This window comes from Trichosurus vulpecula, chromosome 2 (genome assembly GCF_011100635.1).
Source record: "Trichosurus vulpecula isolate mTriVul1 chromosome 2, mTriVul1.pri, whole genome shotgun sequence".
NCBI classification, from domain to species: domain Eukaryota; kingdom Metazoa; phylum Chordata; class Mammalia; order Diprotodontia; family Phalangeridae; genus Trichosurus; species Trichosurus vulpecula.
The window spans coordinates 147,861,626-147,883,683 of record NC_050574.1 but is presented as its reverse complement, the minus strand read 5'-3'; the positions used below and the strand labels follow the sequence as shown (position 1 = coordinate 147,883,683).

Here is a 22,058-nt window from a genome sequence, read left to right as displayed (position 1 = left end):
AAATTCTTATGGGATACAAGATGGATAATTTTGATTACATTAATTTTTTTAAAATTTATTTTATTTTTAATTTATAGAATAAAGTAAGCATTTCCATAACACTATGACAAAAAGATGATTGCACATGAAACGGCAAAAATGTACAACTTGCTATTCTTTTTAAATATATAACAAAGTTAACATATCATGTATTTTTTTCTTCCCGTCCCCCTGCCTTAGAGATGGCTATCATTAGACAGAAATAGGTATATAAATGTAAAATTATTCTATACATACTCCCATTTATCATTTCTTTCTCTGGATGCAGATAGCATCTTTCTTTCTATGTCCTTTGTTTTTAATCAGTTTTTAGTTGTTCAAAGTCATTCTTAAAATAATATTGCTGCTACCATATACAATGTTCTCTTGGTTCTGCTCACTTCACTCTCTATGATTTCGTGCAAGTCTTTCCATACCTTTCTAAGATTGTTGAGCTTATCACCACAACGTGTTTAGCCATTCCCCAATTGATGGGGATCTCTGCAATTTCCGGTTCTTTGCCACCACTAAGAGAGCTACTATAAACATCCCATTTGCATTCAAAGTTATAATTACTATTTGTGAATTTCCCTCCATCTTATTTTTACTCACTGTTTTCCTACTCAGTCCTTTTGCCCTATCCCTGTAACCTTATGTTCTCCCTTACCCTAAAAGCCCCTCTCCCATCCTGTCCTCCAGTTTTCCCACCTCTCTACATGTTTAGAAGACTTCTGCAACCTTCCAGATATACCTACACCTTTCCAGATATATGTTCTTAATGATAATAATCGTGACAAAAGGCATCCTATGTCTTCATTTTAGGTAGCATTTCACTTCCTAAGAAAAAAGCTCCTCTTTTGGAGAGAGATGTGAACTTCTAGTGGACTCATATTGGCTAAAGCTGCATTAAGGTTCAGACAATGTGACAGTAATTAATATTAAATATTGAAGTAACAATCATTGGCCATAATTTTGAGAAGAAGTCTATTGACTGACCTAGTCATGCATTTGAGATTACTCCTTTTTATCTGTCTTTTTTTAGCTTTGTATGGCAAGGTTGTTTTGTTTCCCCCTTTTTTCTGCATTAGTGATTTATGTTCCAGAAATTTTAGATCATGAGATCAGGTAAGACTGTGGTTGGGCTGACACACATAGTTTTGGAATTTCCATCTATAAGAGGCAGTGATTTTCTTGACAAAAAGAAATTTTCTTTCCTTAGGAAAATTCACTTAGCTCTCAGCTTATGGAAGCCAAAGTCCCTCTTTTTCAGTAATATGAGTTTGTAATTTGCATCAAAAAGAAGCTGAAAGCTTTAAAGAACTGAATATTATGAAATGCAAATCCCTGATTTTTAATAAAATATAGCATATTTTGAAATGCAGGAATCAGATATTTGAAATTTATGTTTAATAAGGAAGAAGTGAGATTTTTCAAACTTTGCTGGCCAGGACAAAATGTTAAAATGAACTTCATCATTTTTATAGCCATTTCTGAATAACTGGTAATCTTGGACTTTCTTAGAAGAAAAGAGATCATCCTTTCAATAGCTTCTAAGCGATTAGATGATCCTCTTGTTGGAATGTGAATATTGAAGGGTTTTGTGAGATGAGAAGCTTACACATGACCATCATTATCTCTTGTTATAAGGACAAAAAGTGATCATATAAGGATTTTTAGCCTGCTTAGGCAACAGCCAAGAGCACCGAGAATTAGGAAATCAGTGGTTATCCTTTTCTTCCTATGTACTTTCTGGAAATGGGAAATCATCGTAATGGCAATAGGAAGGTTATAAGAAGCAAGTGCCTAAAAGTGGTCTCATTCTTCATATCAGTCTTACAATTTAATGCTGTAGAAAATCTATAGCTCTAGTTACAGCTCTCTCCAAGAGTCCTGGAAATAGTTTCGAGTTGAATTATTCCCCATTTAATTAGCATTAGTTTCCTTTTGGTGAAGGTATTGGGAAATACCTTCAGTTATGTTAGCAAATAGCTAGATAGTCCCTGGAAATGTCTAGATGTATAAATAATGAAAGAAGGAAACCGTTTCTTAAAAAGTGTTCTCCACAAAGGTAGAGAATAATGAGAAAAATTCCAGAAGCCATACATATAAGCAGTATCACTAATTTGTAGCCAAGTACCCCTTCTCTCATTCTTTTTCTCTCTGTGTTTGTATGTATTCCCTGTTTATTTGTTTGTATTTCTATACGCATGAGAGAAGGATTGATGAAATATCGCTTAGAAAGCTTAGCAGTGATAGCGTGGATAATTGAAATACATAAATTCAAATACATAATTTGACTCTTCTCTTTCAGTGAAGATCTTTTCCTCACATGCAAGATATATAGTACAGAAATGTTACATTTCTGATTCACTGCTTGCTCCCTTCTGACACCTTCCCACAGATGAGCAGCAGTAGAACAAAACAAGGGAAACAAATGACCTAGGACAATCTCCTGCATAGATAATCAGTATGCTTACGATGTGCACTTCTTGTATTGAATTCGAATTGTTATCTATAGCCTAATCTAGTCACCAGAGACCTCATTGTGGTACATTTTTGAAAGCCCTGTACTGTATTAGACTAAACAAGGAGACCCAGGTTCTACTGCTAGCACTTCTGCTCTTGAGGGTGACCTTGAACATTTAACTTCTCTACATCTCCATTGCTTTGTCTGTGAAATTAAGGGTAGGATTAAGTGAACTCCAAGGCCACTTCAGTTCTGTGATTCTCTCATCATCAGAAATTTTCTGTCTTTTAGATTGTAGAGTTACTATACTTATTTTCCAAGGCTCTTCAGCCTATTTTGGTAATAGATCTGAAATGTGTAGACAAAACACAGGTAAAATATAACTGTTTATTTCTCTTTTTCAAATGCGTATTTTCTTTTCCATTAATTGTCTCTCTTCCCTATCTTCCCCCACAATTAAAAAAAAATAAAAAGAAAAGCCAGTCGTTTTATTTTGAGGAAATTAGTGACATCTTATTGAAACATATTTTGATATTACTGAGCTAGTCCTTCCAGACAACATTCTTTCTTAAAATACTGAATGACTTGTTTTAGTAATGGACAGATAGCCCTTAGAATTCAGAGGATTTCTGTTCAACTCAGTTTCGTAAGAGTATAGATTTAGGGTAGCAAGGGACCTTAGAGTTTTTCCAGTAAAAACCCTTGATTTTATAAATGAACAAGAGGTTCAAATGAGACTCAAAGTGGTTACATGACTTGCCCAAATATGACCATACATGTCATGTACATGACTATATTAGCTGCAGCTCACATATGGAGGAGTCTAGATACAAACTGATTTCTTATACTTCAGTACACCACACTGTTAATTCAGCTACCCTAGTAATTTCCTCACTGTTGCCTTTCATAGAAATAGCTAAGCAGGAGTGTTTTTTATTTACCTACCCAGGCATTTAAGAATTTAATGTTTTTGTATCATATAAATTTAAATGGAAAAATAAACAAAGAAAATTTTTCTTTTAATAGACATGGAATCATTACATTGCAAGCTTTCTCAGAAGCAAATAGGAAACTGTGGCTTGAAGCAATGGATGGGAAGGAACCGGTAAGAGACTTTACATTTCATAACTTGTATATGATATGATTGAGTAAGAATAAAATATTTTAAATATTCTCTATGTTTCCAAGTGGATTAGAACTATTAAAATAGAAAATCAAAACAATAAAACAAAGCATGGCCTTTAATATTTTTATGTTGTGTCTCTGAGGAGCTTCTAATCTCTCACTGTCTTATAAAATCAGAATACTAACCTCAATTTCCCAGGGACAGTCAGGCATCTTAAATGCATTTCTCCAAACTTGCCTTCTGGTTTCTGTTTTCATGGTGCCAGAGTAATTAGGTTCATCCAATTTAATGAAAAAGGAACATTCTCTTTGATAAGATGGCAAAACAATGTATATAAATAGACTCTTCATTTTTCTAGTGATTATTTTGACATTTATGGAAAGCCTATATTTAAATGGTAGAATAAAAATACCTGTGGCTAGCAAGTAATGATGCAAAAGGAGTCCATCAGGGTCATTCACTGAATACCCATAGCAAAGTATTCTGTAGTCAACAATCACTTATTAACTGCCTACTGCATGCCAGATACTGTAAGTCTTGGAAATCCAAATAAGGCAAGAATAGTTCTTTCCCCCAAGGAACTCACAGTCTATTGGGAGAGACAATATGTAAGCAACTACATACCCATAACTGTACATATGCACATAAAGGATAAATAGGAGGTAGTTTCAGAGGGAAGGCACCAGTATTAACTGAGGACTAGGAGAAGTTTCTTGCAGAAGGTGTGACTTTAATTGAGACTAGATGGAAGGCAGGGAAATGAGGAGATGGAAGTGAGGAGGTGGGGAGAGCATTGCAGGCATCAGATATGGGGGGTAGATAACCAGAAAAAATGCAGGGAGACAGTAGATGGAGTGGCATGTTTGAGGAACAGCAGGGAGGCTAATGTTGCTGGGTCATTGACTATGTGATGGGGAGTGAGGTGAAAAAATGGTGCAAACGAAAAAATACAAATTATTTTTGTATATGTTAGGCCTGCATTTCCTAAGGAGATGCTAAACAGAGGAATGGGGAGTGAGGAGAGACTCATCTTGTAGGATTCCTGAACTAGGAAGTGAATTTTGGGTTAAGTTTTGGAGTTGAGGAATAACAGAGACAGGTGAAGCCTAAGAGGGAAGATGTGGTATCCAGTGCTTCAGAGAAGACTGGCACCATGATGAGGTAGAAGGCTCTGACCTGTGTGACCTTCTGCAAGGTAATTAACCGCTGAACCCCATTCTCCTAATCTCTTAAACAAGGGGGTTGGATCTGGTAACTTCTGAGGTCTTTGCTAGCTCTAGTACTAGTGTCCTAAGAACTTAGAATGATATTCAAAGGTAGGAATGCAGAGACAATAATTCTTGCATGACCATTAATGTAATGAATAAGCACTGTGTGATATTGAATTGATTCCCTACTTGTCAATCAACTCTACCTAATCTATTGGTTGATATTTTAGATGTTTCTTAAGAAAAAATTCACTGATTTAAACAATTTATTTTTCAGATTTATACTCTGCCTGCCATTATTAGCAAGAAGGAAGAAAGTAAGTTTCTTTAATAGCATAATTTTCTGTTATGTATCTAAATTACAGTAACTGATTTCCATCAGTGAAGTCTAGATGTTTGCCCCTGGGAAGCAGGGATACTGCACATGTTTGGTATACCTTAGAAATGGTGAGCCTCATTTTGCATGAAAGATTTCCTCCAACTGGAAATTTTGTTACTTAACTGGAATAACTGAGTAACACAATGTGTTTGGGGGCAGTAGCATACATATTAAAGTTGTAGAGGAAAATATGAATAACTCCTATGTTCAATTTGGTAAGAGATCTGATTTGTGTGGTGTGGTACAAAAAATCATCCTTTAATATCCATAGCATTAATTTCCCTACAATTCTGATTATACTAAGGATGATCTGGCATAGAGTAGTCCTTTCAGTAACTCTAACCATAAATCTTAGCAACATAATCCTTTCACCGCAATACTTTCAAATGATGTTTCAGTAAGATCAAGAAAAGACAGTTAAACCCTGGTAATGACCATAGTCCGGAGGTAAAAGAGACTATTATAAACAACTGATTTTTTAAAATATATTTTTAGTAAAAATAAGATATGCAGGATTTATAGCTGTCATATATATATATATATATATATATATATATATATATATATATATATATATATATATATGTGTGTGTGTGTGTATGTATGTGTGTATGTATATATATATGCACACACACACACATACATATACACACACACACACACACACACACACACACACACACACACACACATATATATATATATATATATATATATATATATATATATATATATTTAGTCCTGAGAACAGTCTGCTTCTAAATATGGTGATGGCTCACTTCTCTCAAGGCCTCTTCCCCCCATCTGGAACTTAGCTAGAAATCTGAAAGGAAGCAAAACAGGCCACTGATACATGAGGATAATGTCTGCTACTAACATCGTCATGCATTCCTACTCCATGGGAGAAGCATGCAAGTTTGATAAATGAGTTTATGAAGTTGTAGTTTCTTTCCGGTACAATCATGTGTGATGTCCTAATAACTGGTAACATTGTATAGACATTTTAGCATATAGCATCAAATTAGGTTTATATAAATAGTAATGATGATGATATTAATAATTTACATTTATATAGTTTTACAGTTACAGAACCATATATTGTTTTATAAAGGCACATAAGAAGATATCATAGAATGTTTTTTTTTTAAGGAAGCCTGAACAGACACTGAGATCTTGACAGCAATTTATCAAAGCACAGAAAAGATATGATGAGGAATAACATGAGATGGGACTTTAAAGAGATAAGGTTTCCACTAGAAAAATAATGAAAAATCAACCTTACTTCTCAGTATATTGTGTTTCAGAGTATTTATGTCGAAGTACAATTAATATGGTACAACTGAGAAGATGAAATGTATAAATATCATCCTTATGATCACAATAACAAAGAAAAATTATGAAGCAGCATTCTGTTATGAAATGTAGAATCACATTTTTTCTAGGCCTTAGCTATCTAAATTTTCCAATGATACCAGAAAGACAGAGGGACAAATGTAAGCTCTAAATACAGTTAGGGTTGGTGTGTCAAGTTTAGGAGGTTAATTCATGGTGTATTAGATCTAATTGCATATTACACCAAGAGGAGGAAGTCTTAGGGACCTTTAGGAATTTAATTAAGCTTTCAAAATAATTTCTTCCACTTTGTTTGACTTCAATGCTTATTTACCACCTACTATGAGGACCCTTATGCATAAAAGTATAACAGCTCTTTTTTTTAGTGGCAAAGAATTGGAAACTAAGGGGCTACCATCAGTTAGGAATGATTGACTAATAATAGTTAATAATAACTACCATTTACATAGTGTTTACTATGTACCAGGCACTGTGCTATGTGCTTTACAATTATCGTCTCATTTGATCCTCACAACATCCATGGGAGGTGGGTGTTATCATCATCTTCATTTTATAGATTAGGAAACTGAGGCATACAGAAGTTGAGTCCCTTGCCAAGGTCACACAGCTCTTAAGTGTCTGAGGCTAAATTTGAACTTGGATCTTCCTGACTCCAGGTCCAGCTTTCTATCCACTGTGCTACCTAGTGCTACCTGAACATATGGTAGTTTATGAATATAATAAGACTTATATGAACTCATGTAGAGAGAAAGAAATAGAACTAGGAGAATAATTTATCCAGTAACACAATGTTATAAAGACAAACAGTTCTGAAAGACTTAAGATCTCTGATCAGTGTGAGACATCAAACACGAATATGGAGGACTGATGATGACCTAGACTGCACACTTCCTGACAGAGAAGTTATGGATTTAAGAGGCAGAATGAGACGTACATTTTTGGACATAAATTATATGGGAATTTGTTTTTCTTGGGTATGCCTATTTGTTATGTGTTCATTTTGTTTGTTTCTTTTAGATTAGGACTGGATGGGAGAGCTTGATGTTTGAATAAAATAAAATAAAGCAAACATCTACCATGTCTAAGTTACTGTGCTAGGTTGGCTTTGGAGATGTGACTAAAAGCAAAGATGTTTCCTTCCCTCAGGGCACTTATATTGTATTAGAGGAACAAACAATTAAAATAAATAAATGGATGTTACAGAAAGCATTCACCCCCAATGTTTAGCTCCTTAGACACAAAGTATAAACAAAGTAATTGAAAAGGGGGGGAGAGAGAATGAATATGAATAATTGGTTCTGGGAGGGGAGGATTCAGGGAAAGCCTTGTATACTCACCTGAGACATTTTCTATGCTTTGAAGGAAAGAAGTTAGGATTTTGTAATGCAGAGGTAAGGAGAGATTGCATTGAACATTTGGGCTAGAAGAGATGGGAGGTGGAATGATATATATAAAGGGAATGGTTAGCAGTCTAATTTCACTAGAAGGGAGTGTATATGAAAGGGAAAAGTACAAAATAAGACTGGAAAGGTAGAGGCAGGTGGAGCCAAGATGGCAGCTGGAAAGGAGGGACTAGCATGAGCTCCCCGCCAAGTTCCTCCAAAAACCTATAAAAAATGGCTCTGAACCAATTCTAGAACTGCAGAACCCACAAAATAGCACAGGGAAGCAGGGCTCCAGCCCAGGACAGCCTGGATGGTTGCTGGGTGAGGTCTGTCGCGCATGGAGCTGGGAGAGGAGCTGAGCGGAGCCGAGCATGGGCCACACGGACCAACCAGACCAGGAGCCGGGCGGAGTGGGCCCTGGCACCCTGAATCAGTGAGCTGTGGCAGTTGCCAGACTTCTCAACCCACGGACACCAAAGACAACAGAGAAGAACTGCAGAACTCACAAAATAGTGGAAGGAAGCAGGGCTCTAGCCCAGGACAGCCTGGATGGTCTCTGGGTAAGTTCTATCCCACACGGAGCTGGGAGCGGAGCAGAGCCCAGCGTGGTCGGTGCAGACCAACCAGACCAGGAGCCGGGCGGAGCAGGCCCTGGCGCCCTGAATCAGTGAGCTGTGGCAGTTACCAGACTCCTCAACCCACAAACACCAAAGACAACAGAGGAGGTTAGTGGGAAAAACTGCTGGGGACAGAGTGAAAGAAGGAGTTTGTGGTTCGGCCACCGTCCTAGGGGCAGTGGAGGTGGGGCAGCTATAGAACTGCAGCTGCAGTTGCTTCTGGCCCCAGGCCCACCTGGTGGGAGGAATTAAGTGGCGGACCAGAGCAGGAGTGCAGAGCCTGCTGAAGATCTAAGTCCAGTCCAGGTTGGGGGTTCTTGGGGAAGGAGGAATGCTGGTCTGGCGGCACATCCCCTCAAGCTTAGAACATAGTACTCTTTACTCTACAAGCAGTCATGCCCCGCTGAAAAACTCAACGGTCAGGTAAGTTGGCTGGGATCATGGCCAGGCAGCTAAAACGCACCCAGATTCAGTCTCAGACTTTGGAATCTTTCTTTGGTGACAGAGAAGACCAAAACATACAGCCTAAAGAAGTCAACAAAGTCAAAGAAACTACAACAAAAGCCTCCAAGAAAAACGAACTGGTCTCAGGCCATGGAAGAGCTCAAAAAGGATTTGGAAAAGCAAGTAAGAGAAGTAGAGGAAAAATTGGGAAGAGAAATGAGAAGGATGTGAGAAAACCATGAAAAACAAATCAATGACTTGCTAATGGAGACCCAAAAAAATACTGAAAAATATACTGAAGAAAACAACACTTTAAAAAATAGACTAACTCAAATGGCAAAAGAGCTCCAAAAAGCCAATGAGGAGAAGAATGCCTTGAAAGGCAGAATTAGCCAAATGGAAAAGGAGGTCCAAAAGACCACTGAATAAATATTACCTTAAAAATTAGATTGGAGCAAGTAGAAGCTAGTGACTTGATGAGAAATCAAGAGATTATAAAACAGAACCAAAGGAATGAAAAAGTGGAAGACAATGTGAAATATCTCGTTGGAAAAACCACTGACCTGGAAAATAGATCCAGGAGAGATAATTTAAAAATTATTGGACTACTTGAAAGCCATGATTGAAACAAGAGCCTAGATATCATCTTTCAAGAAATTATCAAGGAGAACTGCCCTGATATTCTAGAGCCACAGGGCAAAATAGAAATTGAAAGAATCCACCGATCACCTCCTCAAATAGATCCCAAAAAGAAATCTCCTAGGAATATTGTCGCCAAATTCCAGAGCTCCCAGATCAAAGAGAAAATACTGCAAGCAGCCAGAAAGAAACAATTTTAAGTATTGTGGAAACCCAATCAGAATAACCCAAGATCTGGCAGCTTCTACATTAAGAGATCGAAGGGCTTGGAATATGATATTCCGGAGGTCAGTGGAGCTAGGATTAAAACCTAGAATCACCTACCCAGCAAAACTGAGTATCATGCTCCAAGGCAAAATGTGGATTTTCAATAAAATAGAGGACTTTCAAGCTTTCTCAGTGAAAAGACCAGAGCTGAATAGAAAATTTGACTTTCAAACACAAGACTCAAGAGAAGCATGTAAAGGTAATCAAGAAAAAGAAATTGCAAGGGACTTACTGAAGTTGAAGTGTTTTGTTTACATTCCTACATGGAAAGATGATGTGTATGATTCATGAGACCTCAGTATTAGAGTAGCTGAAGGGAATATGCATATATATATATATATACATATATATATATATATATATGTGTGTGTGTGTGTGTGTGTGTGTGTGTGTGTGTGTATGTATATGTGTGTATGTATATATATGTATGCATGTATGTGGGTGCATGTGTGTATATATATGTATAGAGAGAGAGAGGGCATAGGGCGAGTTGAGTATGAAGGGATGATATCTAAAAGAAATAAAATCAAATTAAGGTATGAGAGAGGAATATATTGAGAGAGGGAGAAAGGGAGAGATAGAATGGGGTAAATTATGTCACATAAAAGTGGCAAGAAAAAGCAGTTCTGTAGGAAGAGAAGAGAAGGCAGGTGAGGGGGAATGGGTGAATCTTGCTCTTATCAGATTTGACCTGAGCAGGGAATACCATACATACTCAGTTGGGTATCTTATCCCACAGGAAAGAAGGAGGAAGAAGATAAAAAGGGGGGATGATAGAAGGGAGGGCAGGTGGGGGAGGAGGTAATCAAAAACAAACACTTTCGAAAAGGGACAGGGACAAGGGAGAAAATTGGATAAAGGGGGATAGGTTAGGAAGGAGCAAAATATAGTTAGTCTTTCACAACATGACTATTGTGGAAGGGTTATACATAATGATACACATGTAGCCTATGTTGAATTGCTTGACTTCTTAGGGGGTGGGTGGGAAGGGAAGAGGGGAGAGAATTTGGAACTCAAAGTTTTAAAAACAAATGTTCAAAAACAAAAACAAAAAAAGTTTTTGCATGCAACTAGAAAATAAGATACACAGGCAATGGGGCGTAGAAATTTATCTTGCCCTATAAGAAAGGAAGGGAAAAGGGGATGGGAGGGGAGTGGTGTGACAGAAGGGAGGGCTGACTGGGGAACAGGGTAACCCATATATACGCCATCTTGGAGTGGGGGGGAGGGTAGAAATGGGGAGAAAATTTGTAATTCAAACTCTTGTGAAAATCAGTGCTGAAAACTAAATATATTAAATTAACAAAGAGAAAAAAGATTGGAAAGGTAGGGGGGCAGGAATTAGATTGGGAAGTTCTTTAAGTTTGAGCACATTTGTATTTTACCCTATTAGCAGTCAAGGAACCTTTGCCATTTTGAAGGGAAAAAGTGAAGGGAAGAGGTGACAAGGTCCACTTGATGTTTTAAGAATATCATTTTGGCAGCTTAGTAGATGATAGAATTAGAAAAAGGAGAGACCGAAAACAAGAAGACTCTCTGGGAGTTTGTTGTATTAGCTCAGTTGTGAGAGCCAAAACCTAGGGTAGAGTATAATGGAATGGAGGGAACAGGAAAGATGTCAGAGGTATTGGCATTGGAATAATTGGATTGGAATAATTCAGAAGAGTTGACAGCTGATTTAAGTGGGTAAGTGCAGAAAGAAGATTTAAGGAACGTTCCAAGTTTGTGTGACTGGAAAGAGAGTGATGCCCATAGCAAGAACAAGGAAATTTCAAGGAAGAATAAAGTGGGGGAAAATATGAGTTCTACTTTGGACATTTGTTTGAGAACCTTTTAGGAAATCTGGATGTAATCTGGTGAAATTGAAGAGAGACAGGATTGGATATAAAGATTTGAAAATCATGTTTAGAGGTGATAATTAAAGCCATGGGAGTAGAAAAGATCACTTAAGGGAGAGTATTTAAACAGAAGGGAGCCAAGTCAGGGCCTCGTTGGACAGTCACACTTATTTTCAGTGTTATACAATGTGCATTATTTTAGCAGAACTTTTTGACCTTAAATGATAAGTCGGTAATGAAAATGATGAATTGCAAAGATAAGTAAGCATTGCTTTGTTTCACCAAATTGAAGATGTACAGGAAGAACAAGGAAAGTATATGTCATCTAGAGATGCTCTGGATTTCTTAATTACCAAGAGACTGAATGAACAAAGACATGCCTTGTCAGTTGTATGTAATTGTAAAGTACTTCTGAAGAAAAAAATTTTCTCTTAGAGCTTCAGTAAATTTAATAGTTTTTGTGCTATTCCGTTTCCTTTTTCACTTGTTTGAGCTTCTATTAAGAGGCCAACCCAAGCCTTGAGATTCTCAAAAGAAAGACAAGCAGAAAGAAAATAAGTTTTACTTTTCACTAATAACTTTTTAAATTTTTTGTCTCAGACTTCTCACTCGGGAGGAAGAATCCTACTACTGCATGCCAAATCAAGGGACTTTTGTAGTAACTACATCTTCTGTGCATCACTCCTTTTTTCTTTCTCTTCCAGTGGTGAAGTCAAAGGACAACAAGAATAGAGACAATGAATTTCCAGGAATACAACAACCACAATAGTCTTTCCTTCCATCCCCATTCTTAAGTGTCTAAACTGGGTATGAGAAGGAGAGGAAAAAGGTCTAGTTGAAGTTACACTTATAACTTATTGTGGGAAGTGAGAACAAATCCATTATAATAAATAGAAGTATTTAGGGAACCTCCTAAGGAGGCTGGCCTATAACCAGAAGAAGCCTGATTCCCATAACAAATTCTTACCTTCCCTTTTGGCCCTGGTATGTCCACAAGGCATACCTAGAGAAACAAAGAGCAAAAAATGCTGGTTCTTTCCCAAAATAATTTGCTCACATAATAACTAACCTTCTTTCAAAAAGGACATTTCTCTCCCTTTTCTGTTTATATTAAATTTATTTCAGTTAAATTCTTAGTGCCTCTAACATTGGCACAGTAAAGTATGTAGATACGAGTCTTCTTTTCTCTTTCTCAAAGGTTTTTCCAACTTTTCTCTATATAGGATTTTCTTCAACCTATTTCAGGACAAATCATCCTTGTGTTTTCATCTTGTAAAACATTCTGAGAGATTGGTTCTAAAGAAGGCTGCTGTCCCTGGAAGGTGAAATCCTGATTGCTTATATATTGTATCCTGACTGTATTAGCCATATGGACATCATATGAAAACCATCAAAAGAACAAATAAAGGAAGAAGGAAGTACAGCATAGGTCTTTATTAGGAGAACAGAGAAATGCAAGACAGCCAAAAATAAGGACTGCCTGTGGTGTTCCTTCCTGCCCTTGCTTTGTGAACCTAGTAATAGAACAATAGCTTCATTAGAGGCAGACTCCATCTGTAGGTGTGCCACTGGCTTCTTAATTGTGATCTTATCCTGCCCCAGTAAAGCATCGGATTTGAAGTTATAGTCCTGTTACCTAATGTCTTCATGACTGTGGGCAAATCACTTCTCCTTTCTAGGCTCCACTTTCCTCCTCTTTCAGATAAAGGAGATAGATGAGATAATCTCTAAGGTATTTTTTTAACCACCTTAAAAACCTATGAAATTTAAATGTATTTATTTCCCAGGAGAGGAGGTTTTTAGCTACAGTGGTTCATTGATGTATATAGGAGACAGCAAAACCTATCTGTTTTCTCTGCCCCATTAACCCTCACTTGTTTGTGTGCCTTTTCATTGGGTTCACAAGGTTGACATGAATTACATTTGTCAATGTCCATTTAGAGGCATAAATCAAACCTCGGAAGTAAGGAGTTTTATACTGAGCAGATTGCAAAGTCCTTTGAATTCATGAGGTTGTCCTGTTCACTTTAGAGAACACTGTTTTTGAAAGTAACAATTATTTTTGATTCCTTAGCAAATTACCGTTAACATGGGCATTTCTGTATGCAGAGAAGCCTAGAATGGAGTATTGTATATGAAACTGTGAATCCCTGCTACTAATGGCTTGCTTATTTAAAGCAAATAATAAATTCAACACCTTAGTTTTAAAGCCGTCCAGTTTTTCAACTTTGCTAATGGAACCTCCTCTTCTCTTCTGTGTATCTTTTTAAATGCTTCAGAGACCATTTTTTCTTTTTTTTTTTTTAACATCACCATCACTTTCCCCCAGTGCCATTCCCCCATATCAACAACAACAACAATCCTTCATTGAACAAATGTAATCTCTGTATGGGATATGGCAACCATTCTCCTCTCACTATGGCAAGTCTGAGGTTCCAGAAGGACTATAAACTACATGGCTGTGACTTAGCATCCTTGGGGTAACCCTGTGGCAGGGGGAGTAAACTCCTGGTACTCAATGTAGATTCTGATTCCCTGCACTCATGTGTTTTCCATTTATACAAAATCAGCCACAAGGTCTTTTAGCTATTAATCATAAAACTTTTAGTTAACTATAAAGTAAAAGCCAGCATAATTATTACATTATTTTGTCAGGTATATGACAAGGAAAGGAATAATCAATACATCATAGTTCATCCATAAGTCTGGGTCTCATGTTCCTAACAATTCAGGCTGTGTCCATGTCCCTCATGTGCATGAGGGAGAGTGTATACACTTATGCAAAGCTAGCACAGAGTCAGATGAGTAAGGAAAATCCATGTACTCAGGATAACTCAAAACTTGGGACTTAAGACCTTGATATCCTTGATCACTTCAGGAGTAGTGTGCACTATAAGAAGCTGCCTTTTTGCTAGCTGCTTTTCTGGTTCTCTCTGCTTGCCCTGTAGGTCAGATGTACTTCTCTACTACTCTTAAATTGATGAAATAAAATACACTCTTTTATCTAAAAAATATACGGCACAGAGAAAATGCATTCATACTTTGGCAAGTAGTTCCCTTAAGCTGCAGGACTGTGACACTTTAGCTTGGCTCTCTAAGCAACGCAAACAAGACCAGCCAGATATCTGTTCAATAGGTTTCTATGTAATCTAATCAGTTCTCAACATCTAGTTACAGCAAAGAGGCTAAGGTTGTCACTCTGGGCCACGCAGACAAACTCAGCTCCCTTTTCTCTTAACATGATATCACTTCAATCTAATTTGGTTCAAACCTACTCATAGCAAAATATGCAGACTGTATTTCCCTCTTCTGTTTCACTCTCTAAGATCAGGGGGGACAGTAGAAAGCATTGACACAGATTGCAGCAGAGATGGTGGTGTGATGTCATTTTAATTCTGTCTGAGTCTTTGTGACCCCATTTTGGGGTTTTCTTGGCAGAGATACTGGAGTAGTTCACCATTTCCTTCTCTAGCTCATTTTATAGATGAGGAAACTGAGGCAAACAGCATTAAGTGACTTGCCCAGGGTCACACAGCCAGTAAGTGTCTGGGAACAGATTTAAACTCCAGAAGATCAGTATTCTTGACTTCAGGCCCAGTACTCTATCCACTGCACCACTTAGATGTCTCCAAATCATCAGCATCCCAACATTTTTTTCAGCCATGACTCTTCCACAATTAGCAGGTTCCAAGTACTACAGCTAAAGACTTCCTGTCAACTGACTGTTTCTTCTACCAGATTCACTTTCAACTAATGTTAACTTCTTAAACGTTCCTGTTGTCAACTTGGCTCTTCTGCTGGGTTGCCTGCCTGTAATCTACTGGCTCAAATTAGAGCCTTCTGATAGTCAATGATTCATCTTTCCCTTAGGTAGGAAGCAAAACTCATAAAATCCACCTTTTTTGTAAGATAGGAAATCAACATCATTATTTAATCTTCCTATAGTCTCCAAACAGTTATTTATCACTTCGTGAGTTTTTACCTCTTCAACTAAAAGCAGTCATATGCAAATGAGCTGATCCACAGCTCTAAGTACCTGGCTTAATAAGTGAAGTCCCAATGCTTCTTGTTTGGGTTTGATCACAATCACCTGTAACTGCCATGATTTTTCTGCCCTCTAACCATCTTCTCAGTCCATTCATCCTAAGGGTAGTTTTCTTTCTAGTCCTCTTAATTATTCATGAATTCTCAAATTTTATCACAAAAACCATGTTTCTGCTCACATAGATTTTATCACCTTTTCCATGCACAAAAACTATTTTCTTGCCCATTTAATCAACCAAATTCTTCACATGTGAAAGGGACAGCACTTTACATCAATTTCAAATTGATTCTACTCTTTGAATTTACACAAAATTTCATTTTCTTCTGGTTTCAACCATCAAACCACACGGGGACAGTATCTTACTCAAGTAAGCATAATCAAGCAAAACAAATCCATGCCTTGGTCTTGTCCAGAGATTCATAGAGATGTTCCCAAACATGTATTTCTGCTACATCACCTCTCTTAAGGAGGTAGCATGTGTTTCAAAAACAATCCTTTGTAGCTGTGGCTGGTCTTTGCATTGATGAGAGCTCCTAAGTCTTTCAAAATTTTTCGTTAAGCATTATAGTCATTATATAAATTGTTCTAGTTCTGCTTGTTTGACTCAGTTCAGCAAGCGTGATAAAAATCCTTTAAAACCCCAGAGACTTCAGAAGGATATAAAACTATCCCTACCTGGATTGTTAGAGAAGCAAGTGCATACATGGGAAGCATGTATGTGGACACTGTAGAAACTTGCCTGGCTAGTGGTTAATGCTACAGTCTGTTGTGGTATGTCAACTAGAATTTAGACGTGATTTGCTTATTGCCAGTTTTTTTTTTTTACTGCTACATTTTGTTGCAATCTGAATTTCCTTTTCTTCTTTCTATAAGCTATTGAGTCATCTTGGGTCTACTGTTTTAATTATGATAACAATAAAAGCTGACATTTATATAGTGCCTGTTGTATGCCAGACACTGCACAAGGTGCTTTACAAAGATTATCTTCTTTGATCCTTACAATAACCCTGGGAGACAGATGCTCTTATTAGCCTCATTTTACAGTTGAAGAAACCAAGGCATAGAGAGATTAAAGTCACTTACGCAAGGTCACTCAGCTAGTGTCTAATTTGTAAGATTACTCAGGTCTTCCTGACATTAGGCCCTCAGTAGCCATAAAGGGCTCAAATGAAACTTAAAACTCTGTTTGATTGTTTGCATTATTTAATGGCACTTAATGCACATATTCTTCCTCTTCCAAAGATGACCAAGAATTATCTGCAGTGTTATAAGTGCTAACATCAAGGACCTAGGAATAGGGATTTTGAGACACTGAAGAATGGATAGGGTGCGTTTGAGATTCTGTTCTTCACTTAGGACATCATATGCTTTGATTGGGGTACAAGGTGAGAAAAAAACATCTCTGCTAAAAAAAATATTCAATGTGTTGTTTAATGAACCACTGAGAACCTTGTTATTCTTGATTTAATTTTTTTTTCTGAGACATATGTTTTTCAGAGAGATCATTCTGTTGCCTGTCCTGAAACTTGGCTTTTATCTTCCCAAAGGCAGCTTTTTTTGAAACACAAACCAGAAGATAAAAGTGTGATGTGTTTTTCTTTTTTCCCCTTCTTTTATCAAATCCCTTTTTTTACCTGTTGGAAAACTGAAACAATATGACTTCATGAGCAGACAGTTTGGAACTTGGAGTACTAACTCAGTCTAGAACAGCTACTGACATCTTATATCACCTTGGGAAACAAAAAAGAATTATTTCTAAGTCTCAAGCATCAATCATGTTCGTTCAGTTCAACAAATATTTATCAGTCATCTAAGTTCACGGCATTATGTTAGTGCTTTTGTGGCAAATACAAGAGTATAACAATTACTGCCAAGAAACTGCTCATAATGTCACTATTAGATATGTTTTTCACAGGAGTGTGCTAGTAAATGTTTAACAACCAGTTCAGGGACTGTGGGGCCCCTGTGTATGCACAACACACATAAGTTTAATCTGCATTATTAATATTTCCTCTGTCACTTTCTTAAGTCTAGGTAAACAATGATTCAAGCCTTGAGTTGTAGTATTTACCACTTTCCAAGATGTAAATTTTCACACTTAAAATTTAAAGTCAGCTGCTGTATCACTGGATACTTACACGACATAGTTACATTTGAAAAATACCCAGGTTACGATGTGCCAGAATGAATATTATAGTGTTATAGGAGTACAAAGGGAAAAAGGAATCAAAGGCTGAATTGGTCTGGTAAGGACTGTCTTTCACAGTTGATCATCCTTGCAGTATTGCTGTTACTATGTCCAGTGTTCTCCTGGTTCTGCTCACTTCACTTTGCATCTCATGTAAGTCTTTCTGGGTCTTTATAAGAGGAAAGAAAGATTTTAGTGATACAACATAATACAGCAGAAAGAGAACTGGCTTTTGAGTCAGAAAACCTGGGTTCAAATCCTGACTCTTCTACTTATAACCTTTGTGATCTCATATAACTCACTTCATCTCCTTAGGCCTCAGTTCTCCCATCTATAAAATGAAAGGAATGCACTACAGAGCATCTAATGTTCTATCTAGATCTAAATCCATAATCTATATGATCCTATGACTTTGGACTTTATAATGATGATGAAGATTGGAAAAAATTGTCATATGGTCATATTGGCATTTCATGGTGATCTTTGTCATTTAAAAGTGACTTTCACCCTTGGGTACATTTGAGGTGTAACCAGGGATTTTTTGGAAGTTTTTTTTTCAAGAAGGTAAATTGAAGGGTTTAAAAATGCAATTTCAGATTTTGAATCAAAAAGATAATTAAAAATTAATCCTTAAGTAGAAAAGAAAACAATTAGAAAAAGCACAGACAATCTTTTACATGAAAACCTATACTTTAAAATGTTTATAGATAGGGCATTTAGAATTATCATTTCCTCTCCCTGCCCTTCCTCTTCATAGTCTCACTCTTTATTTCAATATATTTTTTATTGATTTCACTGAGCATTTCCCAATTACATGTACAAAAATTAAAATTCTTTTAAAAAATTTGAGTTCCAAATTCTTTTCCTCCCTTCTATCCCACTCGTTGAGAAGCAAGCAATTTGACATCAGTTATACATGTGAAATCATGCAAAACATTTCCATAGTAGCCATGTTGCGAAAGAAAACAGAGACAAAAGGAAAATGAAAAAAATAAAAAGGTAAAATCATATACTTCTGTCTGCATTCATTGTTTATCAGTTCTCTCACTGGAGCTAAATATCATTTTTCATCATGGGCTCTTTGGAATTATCTTAAAACATTATCTTGGTCAGTGTAGTAAGTCTTTCATAGTTGATCATCCCTATAATATTGCTGTTACTGTGTACAGTGGTTTGTTTCTGCTCACTTCACTCTGCATCAGTTCATGTAAATCTTCCGAGGTTTTTATGAGAATATCCTGATTGTCATTTCTTATAGCACAATAGTATTCCATCACAGTCATATACCACAACTTTAAACTCAAACTTTCAAATGAATCTGTGATGTCATTGATGTGGATATTTCCTCTGGTAATACAGATTGAAACCCATCCATGCCTTCCCATCATGTCGTGTCCATTTGCTCCCATAAACGGATAAGCATTCCATCTCTGTCATTTCTCAGTGACTCTCCTTACCTTTAATAGGGCCCTCTCTTGTAGCATACCAGTATGGTCCTCAAAACAAGGTCTTATTCTATTTTAATTCATTGGAGATTGTAGCATTGTGTGACTTGTAGCCATTTAACAACACTGGTAGAATATGGGTATTAAAAAGATTTGCCTTTCATGGAGGCTTTGATGTAGCCTTGATAGAGGTTTAGAGCCATTGAAGGAGCTTTGCAGTTCTCCTTAGGCAGTCCATCCCTTTCTACTAATTCTGTTTAATTCTGTACCTAATTCTTTCTTTTGCATTGTCTGTCCAAGGTACATATACTGAATGGATAAGCTCTGTGGTTTGTCCATCTAACTTCATGTGAATAGACATTCTTCATTCACGTGGTTTTTTTCTGCATGGATAACTAGTCCTACTTCTTCCAAGTAGTTATGGATCTTGTCCAAGAGACTTTGAAGATTTCTAGAACTTGATGCAACCAGTGTAATATCATCTGCCAACAGAAACATCAAGAGGAACTTAGTGTTTACAGGGAATAATTCAACTTAGACTGTGCTGATCTCTTCTATGATACATTTGAACTTATTGGGCAAACATGCATCTCCCTGTTGTTTTTTACCTCACATGCTGTTAATGATTGTTGACAGAGTTTTATCTCTGTTATTATATCTTTTGAAGGAATCTTGAAAAATGTTGATGTAGCATGACACCTTGATGATGCCTCTTTCAATACAATGTAAGCACATTGAGGCCAGCAACCTAACACAGTGCATGATGGATAGTAGATGCTTAATAATTCTTATTGATTGATTGAGAGCCTTTAAAATGGTGATTTGCTCTACCAAATCAAAACTTGTTTTTATTATCAACATAAGAAAAGTGAAACCTTGTGTTCTTCCATGAACACTATGATAATAAAAATGTAGTCTGCTGTGGAATATTGTGTGTGAAAGCCGCCTGTCCCATGTTAATATCTCACCAATGATTTCCTGGGGGTATGTGTATATAGATTATTTTTGTAAAATGTCTATAAACACAGACAAGGGGTCATATAGATTAGTAGTTATTGTTGATCTCTTGATCCTTTTTTTCTTTTTATATTAATAAAGTGTGAAGTTTCTTCTCCCTCTCCTCATCTTCTTCCCAAACTCACTTCTCCCACTTTCCCTTCCTTAGGTTATGAATACAAGTGTCCTTGTATTTGTTACTTCTTACGTGGGTATCTTATGTATATGCTTCATCTAATCTAGCTGCCTTTCCCATCTTTGTTCTATTTAATATCATTTCTACTTCTTCTATATGCATACCCAGGACTGTAACGTTAAGAGTCCAGTTGTGTTGGCTTCACTTCCCTTAATGGTACAAAAATTTTTTTAAAAAATAAATTAACCTTTGTGGATCCTTTGCAACTTCTATACATTTGTTGCCCTCTGTCCAAGTTTCTCTTTACTTATAATTAGGACAACTTTGCTTAGTTGTATTTCTTGCTAAAATTTCTTTAAACTCAAGTTGCCACCCATCGTTTACAACTTTTTTGAGGTAATATAATTCATTCTCTGTAAGATTTTACAAATAAATTTATATTTTAAACTGGTCATGTCCTTGGCTGCCATATTTTTCTGCTTAGCAAGTAGACCATGTGTTAACTGACCAGGTAACTTTTTAGGCTCTTTTGGGGTTATGACAATATTTTTTCTTAATTAGAACCTATGTCAATTCTTCCTGGTACCCCCCATTTTTTCAGCATCAATAGCTTGTTTAAACAAATGAAGTTAGAATTATTTTAATTGCAGACTATTTTCCTCATTTTTATTCTTTTTACAAATCAGCTGATTCAGGAATGACTGCCCCACCAATTCAATATATAATAAAAATATTATTATATTAATATAACAAAAATATCTCAATAAAATATAATCATTTTCATCTTTAGTAATGTCATTTTATGCTTGCCATATCTAGCACCTCCCCGTTCCTTTTGGAAGAACATTTATGATACATAGGTTTGTATATGATCTGCATGGTCTGTATGACCTATATGATCTGCAGTTTGAGGCTTTTTTCAGTCCTTACTTCTGATCTATATTTCCCAGCATTTTTCACTATACTCATCTATTCACTTTTACATTGAAGTCACAGAGTACTATGTTTTATGTTAATAGAATTTGTATAGTATTTTCAAGCTCTCCATAGAATTCCCCAAGGTCTTTATCTTTTGCAACAGATGGTGGTGCATAAGCTGTGATAATTTTCCCGATGGTCATTTTGCAAATATTTATCATAAGCACTGCAAAAATGAAATGACCAAATGTTCCATGAAGTTGCCTTCATGGATGTGTAATAAAACCCAGCTATTTACCTCTGCCTCTTAGAATCCCCAATCTCTATCAGGTCTAACCTTAATTATCTGAATTATTGTAATTACTTTGTGAACAAATCAACTTTTATACCCTCCTTCTACATGAGGTTTTTCCTGATTCTCAGTGCCCCCTGTTCAGCTGTAGTGCCTTCGCTCCTGAAAGCATCTTGTATCTATTTTATTTTTGTTGCTGTACAGTCATTTTCAGCCCCTGTCTGACTCTTTGTGACCCATTTGGGGTTTCCTTGGCAAAGAATGAAGTAGTTAGTCATTTCCTTCTCTAGCTCATTT

General features: G+C 36.6%; 1 protein-coding gene across 1 annotated transcript in view; it reads left to right on the top strand.

The window, feature by feature from the left end:
- Positions 1-22,058, top strand: part of ARHGAP42 (Rho GTPase activating protein 42) — a 428,597-nt gene that overhangs the window by 325,700 nt on the left and 80,839 nt on the right. Inside the window, exons 11-12 of the mRNA XM_036743492.1 lie at positions 3,512-3,590; positions 5,097-5,136. Coding sequence (XP_036599387.1) covers positions 3,512-3,590; positions 5,097-5,136 — 119 coding nt within the window. The remainder of the gene's footprint in view (positions 1-3,511; positions 3,591-5,096; positions 5,137-22,058) is intronic.